The sequence below is a fragment of the Cupressus sempervirens genome, chromosome 4 (assembly GCF_028749045.1).
Source record: "Cupressus sempervirens isolate cs-2001-9-10 chromosome 4, ASM2874904v1, whole genome shotgun sequence".
Taxonomy (NCBI): domain Eukaryota; kingdom Viridiplantae; phylum Streptophyta; class Pinopsida; order Cupressales; family Cupressaceae; genus Cupressus; species Cupressus sempervirens.
Window position 1 is genome coordinate 761,382,648 of NC_143121.1, and position 25,493 is coordinate 761,408,140.

Genomic DNA, 25,493 nt, shown 5'->3' on the forward strand with positions numbered 1-25,493 from the left:
ACATGCACTTATGAAAAAAAAAATATCCAAAATTCTATAATTTCAGTTTGAAACCACATTGGTACTTTCGGGTATATTGTTTTAAATTTACAAACAAAAAATGTCAATTTCTTCTGCACAGAGGGGTTGATTTCATGTTGTGAGAAGTTGTATTTCTAACTCCACATAACTATCATGAGTGAAAATTAAAAAATGGAAGTTTTATTGTTGAAATTGAAGTCGCAAAGCATCACATTTCAGTGTTTCACACAAATCCAGAACCCACAAGTACTACAGAAAAGATAAAATGGTTTTGATAGTAGAGATGAAGCTCTTGATACTCTCATCATGTCAGTTCTCCTAATCTTAGATATCATGTTGTATCTTGAAAACATCCTCATGAAATTTGGACTATGTAAGCGAGTTTCTTTGGTAAGTCAAACAGGATGACATAATTTAAATTGGAGAATGAACTAATGAGTTAATTTAAATTGAAGAATGAACTAATGAGTCTTTGTCCTTGGGGATTTGGCAATGTCCACAACTTCTTGAGAAAGCTAAATTCACTTTGAGCATTAACTGATCTGATTGTGAGGTCACTAACATGATGAACAACTGGTTCTTTCTATTCTCTGTAAGCTAGGCCCTAATTACTCATTGTTTGTTTTTCTATTTTATGTTATTATGGACACATCACAATCTATAGCATCTTTATCCACACAGTCAAGAATCACATGAGCTTCACATGGGTTTGATTAAATGAAAGGTATAGCTCTCTTGACCACTACTTTTCCTGAACATGGGAGATGGCTTTAAATTCAAAAGCATCTCACCATAGGGCATCTTCTATTGATATGTTGTCTTTTTTAAGCCTTGTAATTCACCTAATATATTGATTAGTAACTACTCATGCATGAAGGTTTGTTGGAAAGGCTCTATTGACAAGGTGGAAGGAACTTTTATGATGCACTTTGTGTTCCCTCACTGTCATCTAATCTCCTTTTTGTTAATCAAACTGCTCATAGTGGACAAAATAAATCAGTTGAGTTTGCTCCTGATCATGTATACATCAGGGGTATAGAGACTAGAGAGAGCATTTCTACAAGGGTAGTTGATCACTCGTCTAATTTGTATTCATTCCCTTATTTTGCTCCTGATGACACTAACATTCCTCTGACTGTTGTACACACCCTTTCTCCTTTCCTTATTTTGCTCCTGATGATGACAATGTTCCTCTGACTGATGTACACATCCTTTCATCAAAAGGTGAATCATGTTTGTGAGGAGAAGTTTGCTTACTTGAATTTTGATATGCTAGAGACTATTTTGAGCTTCCCCCTCCTCTAACTCCTGCTTCTTCAACTTTCAGTGCTTCTCTTTGAAAAGTTGATCATAGCATTAAACTCTTCCTTTGTGGGATGAGTATTTGACAAGGATTTTAGACTTGTTTGTGAAGTCTCATGCTGCAGAATTGAGAGAGATGCTTGAGGGGGTTTTCTCTCCTCTTTGATAACAGTTTCAGCACAATTTTTATTCCATTTTCATGGTTTGAAAAGATTGACAATCATAAGTTTCCTCCTCTTGATTTATCACATTTCTAAATTTGAGTTGATCATGATTATGTTGTGGCTTGTTCAAGCTTGGAGACTCCCACTCTTCAGAGACACATTTAAAGACTTCCTTCCTCCTCCTGGTTGGGCATGGAATAGCTTCCCCATCATCCTATGGACTTGCTTCTTCCTAAGGGAAGATATGTTGCTTGGAGGCATTGAATTGTCTTTTTTTTCAGGCATAATTCAAAAGCACTAGAGCTTCTTCACTGTCATGGGGTGTATATACAGTATATGTGTTTCCTTCATCTAAGGTGGGATCATTGCTTATGTAGTCAAGATCAATATAGTCCTTGAGGGGTATCATTGAGTCTTCCATGCATCACCATTTGTATTTTCTCCTCTTTGGGGAAGAATTTTGTCCCAATTGGATTTCTCCTTTTCACCAGTTGTGACACATTTCAACATCTTGTCCAATCCTACCTCTCACCTTGCCTTCATAAACAAGGCCTCTCAAGTACATTCTGATGTCTATTCTTACATTCATAATCAAGCAAGCTATTCCCACCATTCTCTCTCTTTTCGAAGTTATTTTATTATTGCAAGGTTCCTGAGGATGTTAAGGTCATATTTGTAAGGAAGCTTGGAGCCATGAATATCAAGAGCCCACTGTCCATGTAATATGTTGTATCGTGCAACTTCATTCAGAAGGGCAGGTTCTTTATCAATCATGGCTTGAGAAATCAGGATTTATTATTGTGTCATGGGTGACCAGACAGACAAAAGGTTCAATAGAAGAGTTTCTATTTAATCGTTTCATTTGTACTTGTGGTTCTGTGACTTATTGAGGGACTGCTGTGTATTTTATTTATGGCCAAAGATAAATAAATGATTGTTATTACAGTCTGAAGCTTCAATATAAATTATTACCATTACATATCTGCTGGAAAAAGGTCAGAAGCCCGTTCCGTTTATGGCATTTTGATCTTCTTAATTTCTGAAGTATATGCCTGTTTCTATTACTTTAATATGCATTATATATCATTGCAACTCAAAAAAGAACCCATTTTCTACATAAATTTGTGCATACATAAATTAATTACCTAATCTTATGCGAATCAGAAACAAGTGTGAAATTTAAGGACATTATTGTTGGGAGAGGGCAGTTCTTAAATTCTCACTGAATGAGGGAATCTAGTTTTCCATAATGAGCCGTTCATTCGGAGCATTGCCTTCCCTTCAACCACCCCTTGCACCCCCACTTTTGGAGATGGACCACCTCATACCGGACTTCCTCTTCAACTCACTCCATCTTGTCTCCACCACCAAGAAAAAGTGATCTTCTTGAAAATCGCAACTCAAATTAGTATTTTCTTTCTTTGAAATTGTTCATGTCGAACTTGGTTGTGATACCACAAGTCACATCTTGCTTTTACACACACCCCTACTATAATTCTATCACTATTTTATTTTTCTAATCTCATCATTAAACCTAAGAGTTGCGATTTGTTATAAGGAGTCCCAATGCTTTGCTCGTGATAATTGCCTATATATAATGAATGCTAAGTCAACCATTATGTTCCCAAAACAACACAATGCTTCACACTTTGAGCATCACCTAGATGGAATGAATGCTAACTGGACCAGTCATACTCATGAGAGATTAGTTCACCTTTGAGAAGTCTTGATGTTCACCCATATAGCCATTGCCTTGATGCAGTGAGTGCTAAGTGGACCATTCATGGTCATGAAGGATTCTTGTGAACTACTACTCATGATATATAGGTTGATTAAATTAAGTCAAAACTGCATAACTGAATCACAATTGAAAATCATATTGGTTCATAAGTTGCAAAAACACCAACTAATTGTAAATGAAAATGATATCAAGCCAATGTTGCACAGGACAGTTGTTTAGATTCTTTAGAATAATTATATTCAAAGGGAAACATGTAGGAACGGGATCATCCATATTGTGTATAACACAAGCTAACATACAAATATGATTAGCATTCACAAATCTTGAAAAATTAAAATAGCCTCTTACAACATTCAATGTCAAAAACTGTAAATTGGAATTCATTTACGGGGTGATTTTTATCCTAATAATTCCCAGCTGGGTACACAACATCAGCATATGTTCATACACATTTCTCTTGTCTATTTATCATGTTACCAATCAAAAACATTTAAGTGACAAAAGAAGCAATACTCAATTTACAGCATGCTTTATCTAGCATACAGATGTTGAACACAAATCCTCATACTCACCCTTGCTGTTAATTCATTTCTAATACGCTGTACTGTAAGATCTTGACGAATTGACTTCAACTGATCACATTTATATAAATAGTTCTTTGTTGAACTTTGTACCATGGCCAAAGCTTCTTGCAATACTTCTTCCGGTCTCACCTGTAAGGAATATAGTATAACCCAAATAAGTAATCCGTATAATATAATGAAAGTAAACACCTAAAATGGACATTCTTGGCTGTAAATATGGTAGAGAACAGGAAAATTAACATGAAAAGACAAAAACTGATGCAAGTCAAAAAGAGCCTATTACAGTGTTTGGATCAGGTGCAGATGTAAGCCGCAGATAGCGTTTCTCTATCTCTTGGCATGTCCCCTTCACTGTTAATGAGTCCCAGTCAATATCTTCAACTGCTCTCCCACCAGCATCTCCATAGTTTCTTGCAAGCAGTAAAGCACTTGCAGTTCTTGCTGCACTTACAGCTCCACTCACAGTATTTCCAGGCTGTCTACTTCTAACATTGCTCCCATGTCCTTTATCAAAGCGTCTACTCCTATTTTCTCTCCTTTTTTCTTCTTCTAGTGTATCAGCCAACTCTCTAGAACCAAAACAATGCCCTCCTTGTCCAGACTCCTCTTCATTATCACTTAGATTATCCCCACATCCACCTGCAGCTTGGTCAACCACTTTCCGTGCTTTCTTTAACGGCTTCATAGGCATTTTGCTTGAATCGTACAGCTCCTGCAGTTGTAATTGCTTGGGCTTGTTCCATACTCCATTCATAGTATTCCATTTGGCCAGGGATGTTTGCATCACCTGTGCCATGCACCATCATTTAATCTAATGTAGTAGAAAAGGAATAAAATTAAACTTATCTTTATGCATGAACGTGAATGAAGATAATCAGTGGGTACAAAATTGATAAAAATTGCAAAGAATTACATATATAAGGAGAATAGCATTTATAACAGTCGAGAAAATCCATGGAAATGAAAATGGACATGTTATCTCAGAAATTATATAGAATGCCAACATGATAAAAACAAGTTACCTTATTCTGGCCCTCTTTCAATACATCCTCCTTGCTAAACTCATGATTCATATCCAAAACATGCTTCTTTTCTGGTTTGTCTTCAACAACAGGCTCCCATCGGCTCTTGAAACGCTTTGCATGGCTGTTTTCAGATTTTTGCAATGAGCCTGCCGCCAAAGAGCACTGCATATTTCTGACACGTGCCAGGAGTTAACATCAGAAATCTATGGACTAACACAAAATTCAGTGCTTAACAGATTTCTATAAGTGGTCTAAAAGTCTCCTGGTTATCGAATTCAAAAGATTACACTGATCTAATACTTGCAGGTTATAAAAATCCATTAAGTCAAAACATCATTATAGCTTCAACCACAAATTCAATCAGGAAACTTGAGAATGCAAAAATCATAAACTGCATACACAGAAATTCAGATATCTCACTGTCATTTTCTAGTAAATGAAATTTGAGATATGCAAACCAAGGGTTGAGCACTATACCATGTATGAAGACAACATAATGTATAAAAACTAATAAATTTTGTTATTGAAAAAAGTGGAAAAAGATCTTCAACAGTGACTTAATCCCCTTACAGCAATGGATAAGAAGAATACAAGCCAGACAAGAACCATGGATTTTGATTCACCGTAAATGATGTGCAACACCATGAGTCTTTTTCTATATCATTACAAATTTTAAAGATCCTTTTGTTAAATGAAGGTGGTGAGATATGAAGCAGGTATTTTCCAGTGAAAATGTTTTTTTCATAGTCAGTATTTTCCTTGCCATAATCAGCTACACACTATTTCACTTGGATGGTATATCTAATAATTGAAAAGGCTAGGTGCCATTCCTGTTAACTACCCGTCAATGTACTGTGGGCAAATACTTGAATTGCTTTGAAAACAATAATTTGTAATCCAACAACAAATTTCTATTCATTAAACTCCCGAAATCCACTAGCGATATATCTGTCTCTTGGAAAGTAAGTTACAATTTGTCAAAAGAGGAAAATTAAATCTACAGTGAAATTTTCTCCATTATGACTTGCTGATTGATCCTGTGAACCCAAATTTTATGATATTGACTAATATCCAGAAGGTAGCTACCTCCAAAGATACAATTTTGTAAGAGAATCTATTGATGATAAGACTATGCCAATCATTAGCAGAAGAGGACACTAGCCAACAGCAGCACTCTAATATGTCGAAACTGAGCAAATTAATGGCACACAATGTCAATACATAATGATTTGATGAGATATATCCTAATTAAATTGTATTCTTCTTTTAATCCCAATAGTCATGAAGGTTAGCGCCACGTGGATTGCAAGATCTTGATGTAAAATATACAAGCCACTTAATACAACTACACTAAGCGAAAATGAAGCAACTGGGTCTCCACCCATCTCGATGATCTGTACAGTGCTTTAACTACGCACAATTTGCAAATGTGGACATCAGACAACAGATGTTATTACTCATCATATTTATTAGTCATCATACTTATCAAAGGATAAAAAATCATGATAATCATTCATATTATTTTTAGTGAGTTTATTATGCTACCTGAATGCCAATGTATGCCAATGTGGCATCCTCTATCTCACCAATGGGCTAATTAAGGGAATACTGTTTTCAGAGAAAATGAGACTGATGTGCCTTTTTCATTAGTACTATGGTACATTGTCTCATACCAACGTGACTACCTAATATCATGTCAGTTCATTATCTTATCATACTTATAGATGCCCAATCTGCCATTTAATCACGACAAGAAATATAGCATATGAGACAAGACAATATACGACAGTGGCTATAATATAATAAAAGTGGAACGGTGACAATAATATGAAATAAATAGAAGAGTAAAATATTTATATATATATATATATACACAACTGAAATTATAAATTACCCTTGAGTTGCATATTATCACGGAATTAAACTATAATTGTTAATAGTCTGATCAAATTTTAACAAATAGATAGTGACTTAGTGAGATTTATTACTAATTAAGTCATACCAAGCATTCGAATGGGGATAATTACATCATTATGTACCCTATAGAAGCCATTTAATACAGCCCATCAATAGTGAAGCAACCGGTTCCCTAGCCATATCTGGTGATTTCTGCAGTTCCTTAGAAGACATATACATCATCTGATGCAGTTTATCCTGTGTATAACACATAAGTTTTCTTTGTAAATGGAGCACACACTGCCTTTCTGTAACCTCTTGAACTATCAAATTTGCTTACCAAGCCATTCAGCACAACTAAGCAAAGGTGGAGCAGATGGCTGCCTATCCATTCCGGCGATGTAGAGTGCAAATGAATATAAATAGAGGTCCAAAGCCCACCACACTACTCTATTTCATGTGGTAGAGTTGAAAACACAAACAACAAGGTATAGTTTCTAAATTCATTTTTCTCCAATCATATTACAGATTGCAGATGAAGCAAAAGTAAAAATTCTAGATGTAATGTAAGATTTGGTGTTAATACAGATCCTAAAGTTTGTGGAAAATGAAATTGGATATAGATACTATACAAGGAAATGCAGAAATATGATGAAGTTTGTATTATCTATGATAAGAGACAAAGAAGAAAGAGGATTACTACTGCAAAGATGATAAAGAACCAAATGTTCACATTGAGAATTAAAGTAGGCATATCAAACATTTGTTATACTATTATTAAGGATGCAAGTTGGTTGTAAAACCGAAGGTATGGACACCTTAATTTTCAATAATTGTATATGATGTATCAAAAGAAATATGATACATGATTAACAATAAATTAAAGCAAAAGGAAAGGAACTGTAAAAGGGTTCTGTACATCAAACGCACCACATAAGAGTAAATGTACGTGGAGAGTAAATCAGCCACTGGAGCTTATTAATCTGATTTGCGTGGTCTTACATCAGATAAAAGCACAAGTGTAAGGCACAACATGATTGTATTTATTGATGCTTTTGCTAGATCCATAACGGTTTTCTTCTTTTAAGAATAAGAGAGATGCATTTGAAGCATTCATGACATTTAAGGCTATGGTATAAAATAGAAGTGGAAGATGCATTAATGTTAAAGAACTAAGTGACAATTAATTCTGTTCAAAAGAGTGAAGAGATTTGGGTATGGAATAGAATGAAAACACAATTTACAGCACCATATACACTGGAGCAAAATGGAGAAGACAGGTTAAAAAGAACATATGTTGGAAGTGAAGGATCTGGACCTTATGTTCTGGCCTAAAACTTTTAACGATGTTTATGTCATGAATAAGAGACCAACAATTATGGTAAGAAATAGGACACTGTACGAAGCTCAACATGGGAGAAAACCCATTGTGGCAAATCTGATAGTCTTTGGTTGCCTAACTTACATTCACATAGATGATGAGAAATGACATAAATTGGATGCAAAAAATAAAGCGAGCTTATTTACACTATTCAAATTTTATTTCCATCGTGGTAGAAAAAACAGTATTCATGAGATGCCATATTTGTTCAAGTCTATGTGAATCGATTTGAAAAGGACTAGAAATGGGAAATCATGAAATTGCTTGGTATGAAGAAAAGAAAGCTGAAACTAAAAAAAATCTATGTCAAATGCAAGCAATGTTGTCACACAAAATATTGAGGTGGAACCTACTAAATTTGACGAAACACTTGAGATGGAAGAGTGGATTACAGAAATGGATGACGAGTTTAATGCTATTGAAGGAAACAAAATCTGGGAGCTTATAAAATGTACAGAGGTGAAGTTACAACTAAAGGATACAACATTGATTGGTTGCAAAAAAGAATTGACACAGGTATGCTGTAAAGTTGTAAACTATAGGTCTATAATCTATCCACCTGTTGCAATCAATGAAATTATAAGATCGATTGTATCATTAGTGTTAAGATTAAGGTGTCATTTACCTTACAATCATATGTATTACCATGTGCCTTCAACACTCTTGGAAAGTGACCTTGAACACATAGGATGTAACTGGAATTAATTTCTAATTTAGATTCCTCCAAAATCTCCACATTAGTTATTATATGCATCAATGAAAGAGAAAAAGTTGGTAATGGTGGTTACGAAGGTTTATTTAGCAAATCTCTCAACTTGGGCATGGTATTTGAGCCATGGAGCATCTTGAATGCTTTTAGTGGGTCACGTATGAATTGGTTGATGATTTTAGATGCTTGTGTTGCGATATGAACCATTATAAAGCAATTAAAAGCATAGTAACACAGGGACGCATCCCCCCCACTTTTTGCCCTACGTCTAGAAGACAGGGACGCACCGAGAACTTGAGGACTCCGTTCCCCCATCCCTAGCAGCGCCACTAGATTCCACCACCTCTACAGAGGATGGGGGGACATCCCAGTGTTGACTATTTTCTGATTGGACTATTTATGTTCAATGTTCGATGTCCCAATTCAATGCAATGTTGAAGTATTTACTCTTTTACATCTTTATATCTTCTATTGCAATACATATTTTCATAACTATCATTTCAACTACCATATGTATAGTATATACCATAGTTACGGGACTCTGACTCGCCTCTAACTCGGAAAGTCAAAATTCGACTCAAACTTGGACTCGACGACCAGACTCGGCAATTACTCGGAAAATTGTAAAACCCATGAAATTCAAAGATTTTTAAGGATTTTAAGATTTTTCATGCATCTTTTAGTCAATTAACATCAAATACACAATAATTGATATAAATAGAAGCTATTTAATACAAATACACAATTTTGCATAGATCACATAAGTATAAAAGCGAAATTCTGAAGGAAAAAAACTGAATACAGTTCCTGCTTATGTTCCTGTCTGTGCACTTGTATATTCATATGTTTCAACATAAATCTGCAAAGATATTCTTAAAAACATGAATATTACTGAATTAGAGGTACCAACTTCCTTCACATAGAGATCAAATTTAGAGTTCAGTACATATTATAGGTCAAAAAACAAGTTCAATACATATCAACATGTTATGTTACTGTATTTTCAAATGGACAAAAAACTGATTTTTTGGAGAGCTTAACTGGTTGTTGAGGGCAGAATTAGGATGGGCCAGAACAGATTATGAGCAAAAGTGCCATCAATACATGTAAAATCTCTGTTATTTGGTTCCAATTACCTTTTACAGGAGGTAACTACTAACAGCAGAATAAAGACAGTTCAACAGAATTAGCAGATTAAACGTAGTTATTTCAGTCTTATCTGTCCATACAGAGGCATCTTCCACCACAAAATGACGGGAATAACTTTCAAAGAGTAGAAAACCCGATTTGGGGAGTAGTAGCATGAATTTAATACGTTTAGACAGCATATGATGTCTATTGTTATGGTTGATAGTTTATTTATCTATGTTAAATTAGTTTGTAAACTGATCACAACAAAATATCAAAGTCAAGGTGAAAGCATCATCAGTTTAACTGTATCAAGATAATCATATATCTATCTCTGCCTTTTATAAGGATGTTTATTTACAAGATAATTCTGAGGCAGAAAATAACTTTTTCCATTGGGATGAACCATTTGAAAATGATGACATAATAGCATGCGAGGCCATACATTTAGAGGAGGGAAATACTCTAATAAATTTGAAAACAGTGCAATAGATGATGGAATTTCTTCTATTTCTTGGAAACTTGTCCCCCCATTTTGTTGCCCCCCGTCCCCCAGGGCGGTGTAACTATGGTTAAAAGTCAAAAATGTCATCTATTATTAGTACAAAGGTTATTTTTTCCATTCATGGTTGATTAATAATTACATATATCAATCTCAAAAGAGCTTCTTCATTTTAGAGTTACAGAGTTTTTGCATCATTTCACACAGTTTGAAGATAGATAGATAGATTGTTTTTTTAAATCATTTGTGGTATTCCTCCTACATTTCTCTATAAATTAGAAATATCAGAATAGTTTTATGATAGAACACATACTCGGATTTAAAGAACACTTAACAACCCAATTTTTTTACTGCAAAAACTCAGCAACTAAAAAAGTTCTAAATAAATTATAAAAACGTCTTTTTGCAAAATTCAATTATAAAATATATCAAATGATTCTAAGAACCATGAGAAAGTGTTTTCTACTTTATTTGATTGGTAATGCACATGTATTACAAAAAGGCATCATCAAACAAAGCTAAATAGTGAAAATATTATAATAATAGTAAATATATATAATACTATATATTATTAATAATAGTAAAGTGATTATGTTATACAAATTAATAATAAGATTACTAATTAGGATACTAAATATTCTTATAGATATTATTATATATATATATATATATATATATATATATATATATATATATATATATATATATATATATATATATATATATATATATATATATATATAAAGTATACTTATTAATAGTATTATCAATGTTGCAATATATTTTCAGCCATCCCCATCCCGGAAACGTCTCAAAGACATGGGGACACCTAGGGGACTTTGACTTTGACTTCTAGAACAAAATAGACTTTGACTCTCAAAGTAACAAAAATTTGGCATATTAATTCTACTGATTTTTATATTTTAAGGTTCTATTATGTATAAGTACATGCTTTATCCATGTTTTCATATAAATATTTCTAATTTCTCTATATATTTTAATTTTCCCTATTGTTATATAGTCGTCCCCATTTGCCATCCCCCCTCATCCCCAAAATTGGCCAAAAAACTTGTTGTCCTGGAAACCCGTCCCCTATTGTCCCCATCCTCGAAACTCGAGTGAACATAGAATATCATACATAAGTATTATAGTATTATATAATATATTTAATATAAGAGTGAATAATATATTATAATATATATAATATATAATAATAATATAGCACTTAATAATAAAATTAAAATATTATATTATATTTTCGATCAAAATATATATATAATATAATATTTACTTACAATATATAATATATTAATATATAAAAATAATATAATATTATCTTAAATACTTCATACTAAACATATAATACTGTTATAGGGAAAATTATCAACCTAGTTAAAATCGACTAGTTATTCCTATTAAACTAACATTATTAATAATATAATAGTAATAAATTATAGGCTTCTCAAGAAGATAAGCATTCTAAAGAATTTCGCTCTACTCTCGCTTGTTTTGGCTAGACTAGGGTTTTGCCCTCGCCACACTGCCATGGTGTTGGCAGCCTAAACCAATTGAAATCTATGCATGTTGGCAGCAACGACACTTCTTCTAGTATTGGGGCATTAGCTCTGTCTGATTGCCCAATGGGATTACTATGGCTTGTTAAACAATGGAGGTTTCAAGGGGTTTAAAGATAGTGAGACCTTCACAACTTCTAACCTTATCTCTTGTCCTATAGTCACTGCTTACGACCCATTAACAGACGAGTCATGGCAAAGAAATTGGTTGCAAAACTCCAAGGGCTTATGTGCAATGTTGTAAAGATTGGATCATTTGTTGCAATAGCCAAGAAGGATTGTAATGGGAGTGAAGGGGGGAATTGTTCAAAATGGATTGAACCCCAAGCAGACAAGATGCGCCCCCTGAGCACCCAAATGCATGGGGATGCCTCCCAAAGGCATCCATGCACATCTAGATGCCTAGGAGGTGCTTCCAACTAGCACCTATAGGGCATTTAGGCACTTCCAGATGCCTTCGCAAGACCAAGCCCAAAAAAGCGTCAAATTCATGAGTTTTTGCCACTTAAAACATGTGCAAATATGAGGCTTTTATTATATTTTTTGCTCTTGGACCCTAAAACAGCCCTAAAAGAGGTCATTCAACCATTCTTCATCTCATTTTGTTTGCAGCTAGATTATTTTCTCATTTGGTCTCCATTTTGGCATTTTGAAGGCAAGGTGATTATTTTCAAAGAGGATCATCCGTAGGGCAGGAGATAGCTTCCACAAAGGAGTTTTAAGCATCTAAGGTAAGCATTTGGTCCCATTCTTGAGTCTTTTGAAAAAAAATTGAGATTTTGTTGAATTTTTTCAAGTTTGTGAAGAAATTTTTCAAAGTTCTTTTCTTTAAAAAAAAAAAAAAAAACCAAAGAGACAAGCTTAGCTATCTATTTCAGTAGTGTTTTATCATTTTTTTCCACTTGTATGCTTGATGTTCATAGTTTTTTTCTAATTTAAATATATTTAATTTCTTATTATAGCAAGAAATTAGGTTGTATTTTGCAAGAATGGCTCCTACCAGTAGTCAAAGTTTAGTGGGAGGGCAACAAGCCGATAGTTTCAAAATTGATGTAGGATCTTCTTTATCGAGACATAATAAAGGAGTATCACAGCATGAAAGTGATGGCTCATATCTTTGGATGTGTATTTATTGTCAAAGTAACAATGGCAAACACTCAACAGCTCATATTCCCAGGTCAAACTTCATTTTATGGGCCTTGTTGGTAAGGATTCGCAATATGCAAAGGCACGGATAGGAAGGGGATGTCTAATGCATTGATAGCTTCATTTGTAAAAGAACAAGAAGCTACTGAAAATTTGGTTATAAGATCAAAAAAAAACTTTTTAGCGACCTCATTCAAGCAAAAAAAGTGCAATTACCCATTAAACCAATTGTATCCGCCAAACATCCATTCTTGCAATTACCTGTATCGGGAGTGGAAGTGGAAGAAAAAGAAACTACTGCCCACACAAGAGGTCCTTATTGATCAAGTCATTGCACCTTGCCTCTATGCCAATGGGTTTCCTTTCAACTTTGTGAGATCACCATATTGGAAGGAAATGATTGCAGCCCTAAATAAAGCATCGGATGAATACACAAATCCCAAGTATGAAAAGGTGCATACCAGTCACGTAAAAAGGGAAGGCTTCTGCAGATAAAGTTATTTAGCCAATTAGAAATTCACGGAAAACTTTATGAGTATTTATATTGTTTTGGATGGATGCAAAGATATGAAAAAACAATCATTGATTAATGTGATTGCAATGTCACCCAAAGAGGCAATTTTTTTTAATGCAATTGATTGTGATGAGGAAGTGAAAGATTCACAATTCATTTCCAAAATTTCCATTTAGGCCATAGAGATGGTTGGTAGTAAGAATGTTGTCCAAGTGATTATAGATAATGCCAAAATTTGTAGGAGTGCAGGTACTTTGGTTGAGGGTCGGTATGACCATATTATTTGGACATCATGCATCGTACACTCCCTAAACTTGGTCATGCAAAAGATTGGCACTTAACTAGTTTGTGTGATGCAGAAATCGATATTTAGATCATTATCCAAATTGGAGTTGTTGAAGGTAAATTGTAATTACTAAATTTTATTTATTTATTTAATTTGAGAAAAATTTATGTCATGTCCAATCATCAAAATGTATATAACTTTGCTTGATATTTATTGACATATTATTATGATTAACTAACTTCAGTGGCTGAAACCTGATTTGTATCTCATACTATTGTTATGAGATGACTTGTCAAGGTGCAAGGGCCATTAAGCCAAATGGTTATTTCTAGTCAATGGAGTATATGGAAGGCTTCAAATTCAAAGAGGGTACAAAAGATCAAGGCATTTATCATGGATAATAGTTGGTGGACTTATGTGCAATTTGTATTAGATTTCATGGCCCGTATCATGACTATGCTCTATTTTGCTGATACAGATCAGCATTGTTTGGGGGATATCTATGATAGCATGGGTACAATGGTAGAGAAGGTAAAACTTTCTATACAAACAAATGAGAATGACCCCACACAATGTGAAGCCTTGTGGAATCAACTAGAAATAATCATTCATCATCGTTGGGAAAAGATGACTACCTCATTACACCTCCTTGCATATGCCTGATCTCCAAGATACTACAGCGAGGAAGTTCTTGCTATGCCAGATATAGTAGCACCATATGCAGATGAATAAGTTGCTAGTGGGTGCCACAAAGCTTTTGCAAGACTTTCTAGATGATGCAAAACATTAGGGAAAAGTTTGGCTTATTGCATCGAGAGAAATCAAAGTCCAATTGCAATAAAGGACCAATGTGACATGGGACCTATCAAATGGTGGCACCTCTAGGGTCAACCATTTAAGCATCTACAACCTCTCGCAATCAAAATCCTCTCACAAGTAAATTTTTTTGTTTTTTGTTTACCACTTGTATTCTCCTCCACCTTCCACCCTCGACTTTCGCTCCCTTACCTTGCACACCATGGCTCTTTATGACATTTCTAAGAAACCTTCCATTCACCCCTCTTCGCCTCCTTTCGTCTGCCTTTTCACCCCTTCCCACATTTATGAGGCAATCAGATCCATGAAGTGTAGTAGAGCTGCTGATGAGGAGGGTTTCCAAGTTGAGCTTTTCAAGTTCGGTGCCTCAGTTATGGGCCCCTATCTCTCTATTCTTTTTAATAGAGTGACTCACAATAGGTTTCCAACCTCCTAGTCTAGGCATCTGATTTATCCCATTCACAAGACCGGCCCTATCTCTGATCCAAGGAACTACAGAACCATCATGATTGGGCACACTTTTGCCAAACTAAATGCGATAGCTCTTAATGCTATGCTATCTACGAAGCTCGACAAGAATGGTTGTAGGGCTAGAGGGCAGGCCGATTTTCGAGCGGATTATCAAACTACGGATCATATCTTCACACTACAAGTTATTATTGAGGAGGCCAAACACAAATCAAAGAAGGTCTATTGCTGCTTTGTTGATTTTCGCAAAGCTTTTGATTCTGTTCCTAGGGTGGCTCTATTTCAAAGACTTAGAAAGATTGGTATTTCTGAGATGCTATGTACCGCTATTATGAGATTGTATGACACTGTGGCTGGCAGATTCCAAAATCTTGAGGGCTTCTCGGATCCGATCCATAGCACCATTGGGGTTAAGCAAGGTTGTCCTCTCTCTCCTACTTTATTTGGGTTATATATTGATGCGCTTGAGGATTTCCTCTTGAAGTCTTTGCTCCCAAGGGATGGTTGTTTTCTTCATCAAGTTCTGATCTCTATCCTTCTTTTTTGCGGATGATGTGGTTCTCCTTGCTTCCTCTCCAGACAGGTTACAAAGACTTCTTGATGGCTTGGCTTTATTTTGTGATCAACGACAACTTGTGGTTAACTTGGGTAAGACTCGGGTCATGGTCTTTAATTGTTTAAAGACTTTTCATCTTCACTTCATTTTTCAGGGTTAGGAGATTGAGATCACTTCATCCTACACATATCTGGGAGTTATGTTTTCCGGTCCGCAGTTCAGTATCAGACCAGCCATTCAGCCCAAAGTTAAAAAAGGGTATGGGTTCTCTTGCTTTGCTTGAGAAACAGTGTTTCAAACATCACTTCCAAGATACCTTGTCTAAGCTATCTCTCTTAGACGCTCTTGTGCAGCCCAATGTTCTTTATGGATCTATGGTTTGGGGCCCTTCTTACCTCAGATTGGGCCTGATAGAGTGGGTTCAAACTTTGTTCTTGAGGCGCATCATCAGATATCATAGGTTCACTCCTCACAGTGTCATTTTTGTTGGGTTTGGTGTGAGTGGCCAGAGACAGTACAGTGCCTCTTCACATCGGCATGTGTATCATTCAGTGACTGATTTCTTTTCACCCAAGAAAGACTCCTAGCACTTTCCCTGTCTCTGTTCTTTGTTGTAATTACTTTGGTTGTTCTCATTTATTTACGAACAATTTTGTGTGCTCTTGCTGGTGTCAGCCTCACTGTTGTAATCTTTTAGTCCCATAGACCTCTTTTTGGTCTTTTGTTGGACATTAATATCATTATCTTATCTTATCTACAATTTTTTTAATTGCTTTTTTTGTTACGTAAGGAGGATCACCACAAGAAAGGGGCAGCCAAACTTTGGAATGTGGAACCCGAGTGTGCCAACTTGGATGCGACTATTGCAAAAGGAAGATATGTAGAAGGAATGCAAAACCAGAAAAATGGTTCAGATTACTATGGCATAACAATGATGCTTTATTTGTTTTTGCTAACATTTAAGTAATGGTGCTTGATTATTGATTCAAGTTGCTCTTGCCATATGACTCCTCACAAGGCGTGGCTTTCTAAATATACAATATATGATGGGGCAGGGCTTTTCCTTACTGACAATAGTACCAAATGAGTTGTTGTTAAGAGAAAAGTATAGTTGTGAATTTCAACGGTGGGAGGGTTTAAATTCTTATCATGTTTTGCATATTCCAAGTTTTGCAAAGAATATTGCTTCTTATATCCAACTTATATGATTCCAGAATGAGACATTTGTCAAGTCTGATTGCAGATTGGTAAGGGGAACTTGGCAATAGCCAGCGAATATTGGATTACTAATCTATTGAGGATTAATGCCTCTACTTTTTGTAATTATGTCAATGTAAATTTGAGCATCAACATATGGGTCCCATAAGTAATAAAGGCCTTAAGACTATTATTGATTAGAAAATAGTTGACAGATTTTCTATTTTTCTTTTGGTAAAAATAATTTTTGTGAGGATTATGTTTGAAAAAGATAATGAATATACATTTCCTATTGGAAATGACAGAGATTCAAAAAACCTGGAAATCATTCATTTGGAATATAGTCCAATGCATGTCAATGTCGGTTCTATGGGTAAATTTAGTTATTATGTTTTCTTCTTTGATGATGTCTCCACATACACATAGACTTATCTTTTGGTTCTAAATCTGAGAATTTGTTAAATTTTAAAAAACTGACGTCTTAGTTGAAAAGCAAACAAATTATACAATATGGGTGTGTTGAGATCATATAACAGTGAGGAAATATGTTCCATGGAAATTGGCAAATTCTATATGCATGCAAATATTGTTTGGCAAAAGCCCATTTGCAAAACCATGGAGGGAACTCCGTAGTTAAGAAAGCTCGAGCTGGAGTAGTACTGGGATGGGTGACCTCCCGGGAAGTCCCGATGCTTCACCTCTATGAGCATCACCTAGATCCAATGAGTGCTAAGTGTTCCATTTATTCTCATGAGAGATGGATTCATGTGTGAATCGCTACTCATGGTATATGGGTCAATGAGTTTGACTCAAAAACTACACAGTTAAATCCTGATAGTAATATCACACTTTGACTTGTTGTGGAAAATATCTCCTACTTATCAATTGATGAGCTTAAGGGGCTTTCTAATGAATGGTTCATAAGGCACAAAACTTGGTGAAGGGTTTGCAAATGGGGTTGCAAGCAGAGTGGGTTTAACCATGGAGGGAACTCCGTAGTTAAGCGCACTCGAGCTAGAGTAGAAATGGGATGGGTGACCTCCCGGGAAGTCCCGGTGCTTCACCTTTGTGAGCATCACCTAGATCCAATGAATGCTAAGTGTTCCATTTATTCTCATGAGAGATGGATTCATGTGTGAATCACTATTCATGGTATATGGGTCAATGAGTTTGACTCAAAAACTACAGAGTTAAATCCTGAAAGTAATATCACAATTTGACTTGCTGTGGAAAATATCTCCTACTTATCAATTCCTTTGTTGTTAGGTTATTCTGATGCAAATTGGACCAAAAAAGTGATATGAAGAAAATAACAAGCCACTGTTTTAGAGAGTGGAATGAGTACATGGAGTTCAAATAAGTAGAATGCAATTGCATTAACAAGTACGGAAGGAGATGTTGCATGAACATCATGTATAAAAATGGCTGAGTTAATGGATTCCAAGATCTAGGAAAACAAAATGCCCTGCAGTGATATTTTGTGCCAATGGTCAAACAAAAGAATCAGGTGAGAATCCAGTATAAATGCAAGACACTTGAGATGTTTGAGGATGAAGCTTATAAAACATGCAATGCCTGCTCAAGGCCCAACAACCATCATGCAATGCATATTTCAAACAACCATATCTGCAACCTTTTTTCTAGTATATTTAGGCTTCCAAAGAAGTAAAATTCAGAATCTCAAGTGTCTTGCATAGCACTTGTAGATCACCAAAAAATCATCACACAAAGTGAAATGTTACCATGTACTTGCTATAGTCAGAAACGAAATGAAATTGAAGTACCAATTATCTACAACAACTTAGTCAAACAACACATTATCAGATAACACATTGTGCCATAACGAAACTAATATTGGTACATTTGAATAGGAAAAAATAACACAATAAATAAAAGTGATAAAGTATTTCCCTTTGTATGCCATAAGCATGTTCGTTTAGACATTTTTCGCAGCATTAAAACAAATAATATTCATCCATATGGTTTCATCCTATGTCGCAAGGTTCACAAAAATTTTGACATAAGGTTTGTTTTTGGCAAATTCATAACACCAGTGTGAAATTTATACAAATTCGCCACCAAATTCAGACAGAAAACAAGAAAAAGTTTTTAGATAAAAACATATGCTTGTTAAAGTGTTAGGGCTTTTAGATATTTTCCTTAAAATACACCCAGGCCGAGAGTAAAATGTGACTGCTCCAAAATAATGTTGAGATCAAAGTGAAAGGAGAGACACCTACAATATTTGAAGGCAAGTTGTGAACCCGAGGTGAGGAGTTGAGAGATAAAGGCATTTCAGGCAACTTGTGCCCGAAACCCTTCCCATTTAAGTTCATTTTTAATAATTGATTTTCATTAAAAACCTTCATATTAAATACATTATATATTTGATATTATATTATATTATTTTATTGTTCTATTCTTAATATAGACATTAATAGATTAAAATTCTAAAATTCTAAAAATATTTAATTTAGATATTTAATTATTAATATATAAAATTTGACAAATTTAAATTAGATCAAACAAATATAATATTACTTATTTTGAAGGCAAAGAGCCTACAACATAATGGTAAATTGTGGGCCTCTTAGTTTGAGTCTACTCAAGCTTAATAAATTATAATAATAATTAATCACAAACACAATAATAATTAATCTTGGCTTCGGCCTCTTACCGATCAAAAATAAAAATATTACTTATTTGAAAATTTTGTGGATATGTTAGTTAAGAAAATAACTTTTCTGAAATTTTTCCTATCACCAAATTTCATCCGAATTATATTGTTGCCCAACATGAACTTGAACTCAAACTTAAACCTTATTACATAGGTTTTATCTATTAAAAATTGTGACATAGATCTATCCAGAAATAAGGAAAATAAATGGGCACTTCTCACATCTCAAATTTTCAAAAAAGTATTTAACTGTACCTTTTTAATAAGTCCTCTCAAAATATATGAATTGTAAGGAGGTTTGTTAAAGTGCGAATCAACATTTTCTTAATTTATTCTCCAGAATAGGAAGTCATTTCCACACACCAAAGATTTCATATATTAGGAAGTCAATTGCCGTTTTCAAGTTAAACTGAGCGATCCCCATTATATTAAAAAAATACATGATTGCATCATTTCACAAAGAAGAGAATATTCAATTGCTATTTTCAAGTTAAATCTAGGTGATCCCTGTTATATGAAAAAATATAGCATCACATTAGTTCAAGAAGTCTGGAAAAAACAAAAAGGAAAAGAAATGTCATACTCCAAGCTGGCTAACACGTTTGAACTTGGTAAAGGAAATAGTGGTTCTGTATCCCAATCTCTAGTAAATAGGGAACCATCAGCAGAAGCTTTTGTAATCATCTGTTGAGGAAGAAAATTATTTCATCAGGAAAATCGAAAAAAACAACAACAGAGAAATTGAACAAAACTGTTCAAATTTTAACAAGCTAACATAATGCAAAAATGAATATAAATATAAAATAATAAAGCTAATCAAAGCAAACAAAATACTAATTATTGCACGAAACATTGTAAACTGTAGACCACAAGAATGTTTGAATTTGATGGAATAACCACTCAAATAGTTAAGAATTGATAGATGATCCTTTTAAGATCCCAAGAGCTTATCAATAGCAACTCTTTCCAGTTAATGGGGATCGCTACCTTTAAAAGCTGAAATAAAGAAATTTTAAAAAGCAAGTTTTTTAAATATTTGAACTGCTAACCCTAATCCTAATGGTTCAAGAACCCCACCACCATCCTAAGCCCTCACAAAAGCAATAAATGTGTATCCCAGCCTCACTTCAAATCACTATAAAGTTTTAATGGTGTTGATCAGGAATGCAAGAATGCAACTTCAACAGAAAGCTGCATGAATGAGAAAGGTTGAATAAGTGAGAGCATTAAGATTGGAAAAGTGATATATATAGATTTGTGAGGTTTCAAAGGCCTTAATTTGGGCTTGGTGGGACTAAATCGAAGTTGCTAAATCAAGCTAGTGTCCATACTTTTTGGTACTTACTGATTGTGAGTAACAGTACAAGGTCAGCTCGGCATAAATTGCAAGTGTTTAACTTTTATTGGAGATGTTCATTTAGATTGTGCCTTCATAGGGTATTTGGATGAGCATTGACAATGTGAAAATCATTACTGCATCTGTAGAAGATAGCACCCTCCTATGCCTGGTTGATTTAGCGCAGCAAGGATTGGTTAGAGGCTCACCCCCTCATCAACATTATCTTGCATTCTTTAGATAGAATTTTTCAAACCCTTGTCTTTTTGCAAGTTGTTTGGTTGGAAGTAATTGAAGAAGTAGAAGTCAAGGTGATATCCATTGAATGAATAGCATAAGTCCCTGTGTGATAGCCAGCATATCAAATCATTAAAACTGAGTGGAAGTCCACGATTAAGAAGGAACTGCAATCTGTCTGCATCAGTTAACATATAAGCATCCCTATTCAAGAGAGAGTTGGAAATTTTATATTTCAACTTGGGATATTAAGTCTCCGATTCTGTAAGTCACATCAACAAAAATTGACGTTAAGAGGGAAGGGGACTCATGTATTGGTTGAACTTGAATGCTAACATCCTCATCATCTTAAGGCTTTGTTCAAGATCAATTTACCCTAAGCTTGAATAAGACTCTATTTTCCAGCTCCAAGACTCGACTAGCTTCATACTCTCCTCTTCACTGACTCTTTCCCAACTTGGAAACATGAAAATGTTGCCAACTAAGACCACCACTACTGCCACTGCAGTGAAAAAAGGGGGTCCCCATTTGCAATGGGGCAATGTTATGAAACCCATAAATAAGGACTTTGCTGCCAAACACCTATTAGTTGTCATTCCCAATTAAAAGCCAATCATCATTCCATCCCCAAGCCCTGTCACCATATCCTAAGACTTCGTAGAACATAGAGAACTCCTACACATGATATGATAAGTTGTAACATGATAGACTTAAAGTACTCAGGAATGGCTGCATAAGATATCGAGGCCATAAAACTGAATCACTACAAATGTTATATCAAGAATCAAAAAAAGGGTAAGACACCAAATAGATGTATCAGTCCCCCAACACCATGAAACCACTCCACAACGAGATTGCATTTTCCATATAAGCAAATAACTTCAAAAAATCATGTCATGAAAATTCCAATATATCTTTTCTCCACAGGATCCTAACCTTTTACTATAAATAACACAACATTTTCAAAATATCCTTGACCAAAATTCTTGCCAATACAAATTATTAGCAATATGTAACTGGTAATATCAAAGTAAATAAGCGTTTTCTTCTATATAAGCTTCAGACCTGCAAACTTTAATTATTCTACTTTAGAACTTTCATAAACAGGCTATACACCTTAAAAAGTATAAGTAGCTATTAAAATTTCCAGCTGACATTACTAGAAGATTAGATCTGTTGCCAACAGACAATAGCAATTACTTCTGTCATTACCTCAAAAATGCATGTGGTTGGCTACAACTGTGAAGACACCTGGTATACTGGGTTTGACGTTGCCTTTGATAACAGAACACTGATGTCATTATTTGATTTCATGAATCATAAGCATAGTCATTACTAAACAAAACTATCAAATGATTACACCATCCTTTGACTTGTCATTATTGTTGTCAGCAATGTTATTTGTGTCATTTGACTAACTGTCATTTCTTCTCATCAGGATGATACGTTTGTAAGCTAATTATATAACTTAAGAAATGGTTTGATAATTTACATTGTTACAGATGAGCTGTAGATAAAGCCGCACCCATTGAGATTGGTGTTTTAATTATTGTCTTTTGACATAACTCCTTTTGTGGTTAGTAATCATCTTAACGAACAGATTGGTAGCATTTTGTCATTATTGTGACCTATGTATTCTCAATCTGTACAGTGTACATAACATCTTTATCAGTAGAGTAATCAATTAATGATGCACACTCTTCTTTACTTTCACTGTCACTCTCCATGTAATGAGAAATTGCTTTGAATATAAGACCATCAGCTCCTTATCTCTCTTTTAATTTTACTGTGTTTTTTATGTTCCCAATTTTTTTCCAACTTTTTTCAATGATATCCCAAAAAACTGAAAATATCTTTATCTTTAGGGACGCCAAGAAATTTCCAAGGGTGATATTTGCTTTTTGGGGTTTTTTCCGTTTACCTAATATTTTATATATTGTTCATCAATGTGTACAACTCTCAACCTCATCCTGTTTGAATTTGAACATGTGACCACTCAAATTGTACTCACACAAATAGGAAATGGGATAGAACACCATAACCTTGTCTAAGTCAATTTATTATAATATTAATTAATAATTACAAAATTATGCATTTTGAGCATGTATTTCCACAGATTATTGTGATATTTTCAAGTCAACTACATACCTTCCAAATTATATCTGTAATAGCAATGACTACCCTATAATGCATATATATTCTTGTGTCAATGCACATGTCATGGTCTAAGATGTTGGAATAAGGAGGCAAGAAAAACGTAATTGCAGAGAACCCGTCGCAGAAATAGGAACAAAATGTAGGCATGCAACCATAGATTTATATATATAAATACCAATAAAACACCATATGAAGGTGTTGATATTATAGTGTCAGAATTTATCTTTCTTTCCTAAACTTTAAATATATAAGTAATCTATTTTTTATTGAAATCAAAAAAGGTTCAAGAAAGACATTGAAGAGTCAAAAAAATGAACGGTCAAGGGTGATGAAGAGTCCACCTCTTCATATGAAGGACAAGTTTATACTTATTGACGCCGGACGGCATTCGCATATTTTGGGGTTACTGTTTTCAATAGTCATTTTTGCTTGGACAATCAGATGCATACAATTTTCATTGTTTGCAAATTTTTAGAGGTTATGATTATCACTACAGTTGAGCTAGTTTGGTGTTAATTATAATTCAGACTTTTGGTTATTCATCAATAAAGAGACATTTTGTGCAGGGTTTTTCTCCCTCAAGTTGGAGGGTTTTCCGGGGATATTTCTGTGTTTATGTTCACTATTTTGTTTTGTATGCTGCTTATGTTCATTTCTGGTATAAAAATCAACATGGTATCAAAGCCATGGTTTCAAATTTCTTCTTTTTCTTCGCCTTCCCTTGCTTTTGGCAATGGTGCTAGTTGTCAAGAAGACTACAATGGGGATGGAATACAAGGTGAAGGATAAGTCGCAGGCAGAATTCAGCTTCATGGAAATGCCAGGGCTCATTGCCTGCCTGCAGAGTGGAGTACAGGTCCTTGCAGCTGTTTAAGGGTTGAGCTGTGCATTATTGTGGGCCTCCAGAGAAATGAAGCACATGGATTATCTGAGAAACTCTAGTGTGTCCAATAATGATATGGTGACTGCTGCCATCAACAGTGTATCTCCAGAATTAGCTGAAACAGGTTAAATTCCTGCTTTCAAAACTTCAATGAATGCTACGTGTCAAGGAAATTAATTTACACAGGTAGTGTTTCGAACCAAGCCTTCTTGGAGATGCAAGTTGAACTTAGATGGTTTATGTGCCATGAAGAATGCTAAGTGTGGGACTCCTGGCCCGTAACCATTGAAACAACCATATTAAGAATTCATGTGTTCGAAGAATTTCTAATTGTCGAGTTGGCTTGTGGTTGTGTGATACCTTGCATCTGTGTTTAGAATAGTTTGTATCAAACCATCCACATCTCTGTTCTGCATGGATGTTGGGTTCCTTCTGTTTTCTAGTGTCGGGAAGGTCGTCTTGGGTATCTCTCAAAAATGGTGCATTGGAGAGAATCCTTTCCGTAGGCAGTTTCTGTGCTCTTCCTTGTAACTCAGTGTTGTGCAAATACTGTATTGAGAAAACTGTGTATGTTCTGATTTTGTTTGTGGCTAATCATATCCTAGCTGTATCAAGGATGGATCATGATGAGAGGCATCCGCTAAAGTCTGAGAAATACCTGTTACCGTGAGTTGGTTCAAGACATAAATTCCAAGAAGTGGTTTGCAGTCGTAACTTATCAAAGTCGGGAGTTTTGGTGTGTAGAAAGAATATGGGGGTCGGCGAATTTCGTGTATCAAAAGAATATTGGCAGTTTGCAAAAACAAAATAATAGATAGCAACCTGCAAAGAGTTGGTGACATTTCTTCTTCCAACATTTGAAATTCTGGAGCTAGTCCTAAAGTGGGTCTGGCAAGGCTATATTCAATTCTTCTCTTCCACTATATTGGATCTCTTGCTAAACAAATTTGCAGATAAGTCCTATTATCAAACCTAATATTGTGACTGCTTTGAGAGTATATTTTTTAATTGAGATATTTTATTTGAGTATAATAGGTCTCTGTTTAGATCGGTGACGAGATTATGTGAGCAGGATACTTGAAGGAAGTATCAAAGATTACAGCTCTTGTAGGTCAACAATTATTATTGTGTAATTAGGTTATCTGCAATTGTTATTAGTCATATTATTTGATGTTTTGCCGCCCGAATATTCT

General features: G+C 34.8%; 1 protein-coding gene across 1 annotated transcript in view; it reads right to left on the bottom strand.

The window, feature by feature from the left end:
* Nucleotides 1-25,493, bottom strand: part of SAC3A (SAC3/GANP/Nin1/mts3/eIF-3 p25 family) — a 72,059-nt gene that overhangs the window by 25,320 nt on the left and 21,246 nt on the right. The window contains exons 5-8 of the mRNA XM_089826786.1: nt 20,271-20,371; nt 4,835-5,009; nt 4,096-4,599; nt 3,801-3,941 (exon numbers count right to left, since the gene is read on the bottom strand). Of these exons, the coding sequence (XP_089682912.1) occupies nt 3,801-3,941; nt 4,096-4,599; nt 4,835-5,009; nt 20,271-20,371 (921 nt within the window). The remainder of the gene's footprint in view (nt 1-3,800; nt 3,942-4,095; nt 4,600-4,834; nt 5,010-20,270; nt 20,372-25,493) is intronic.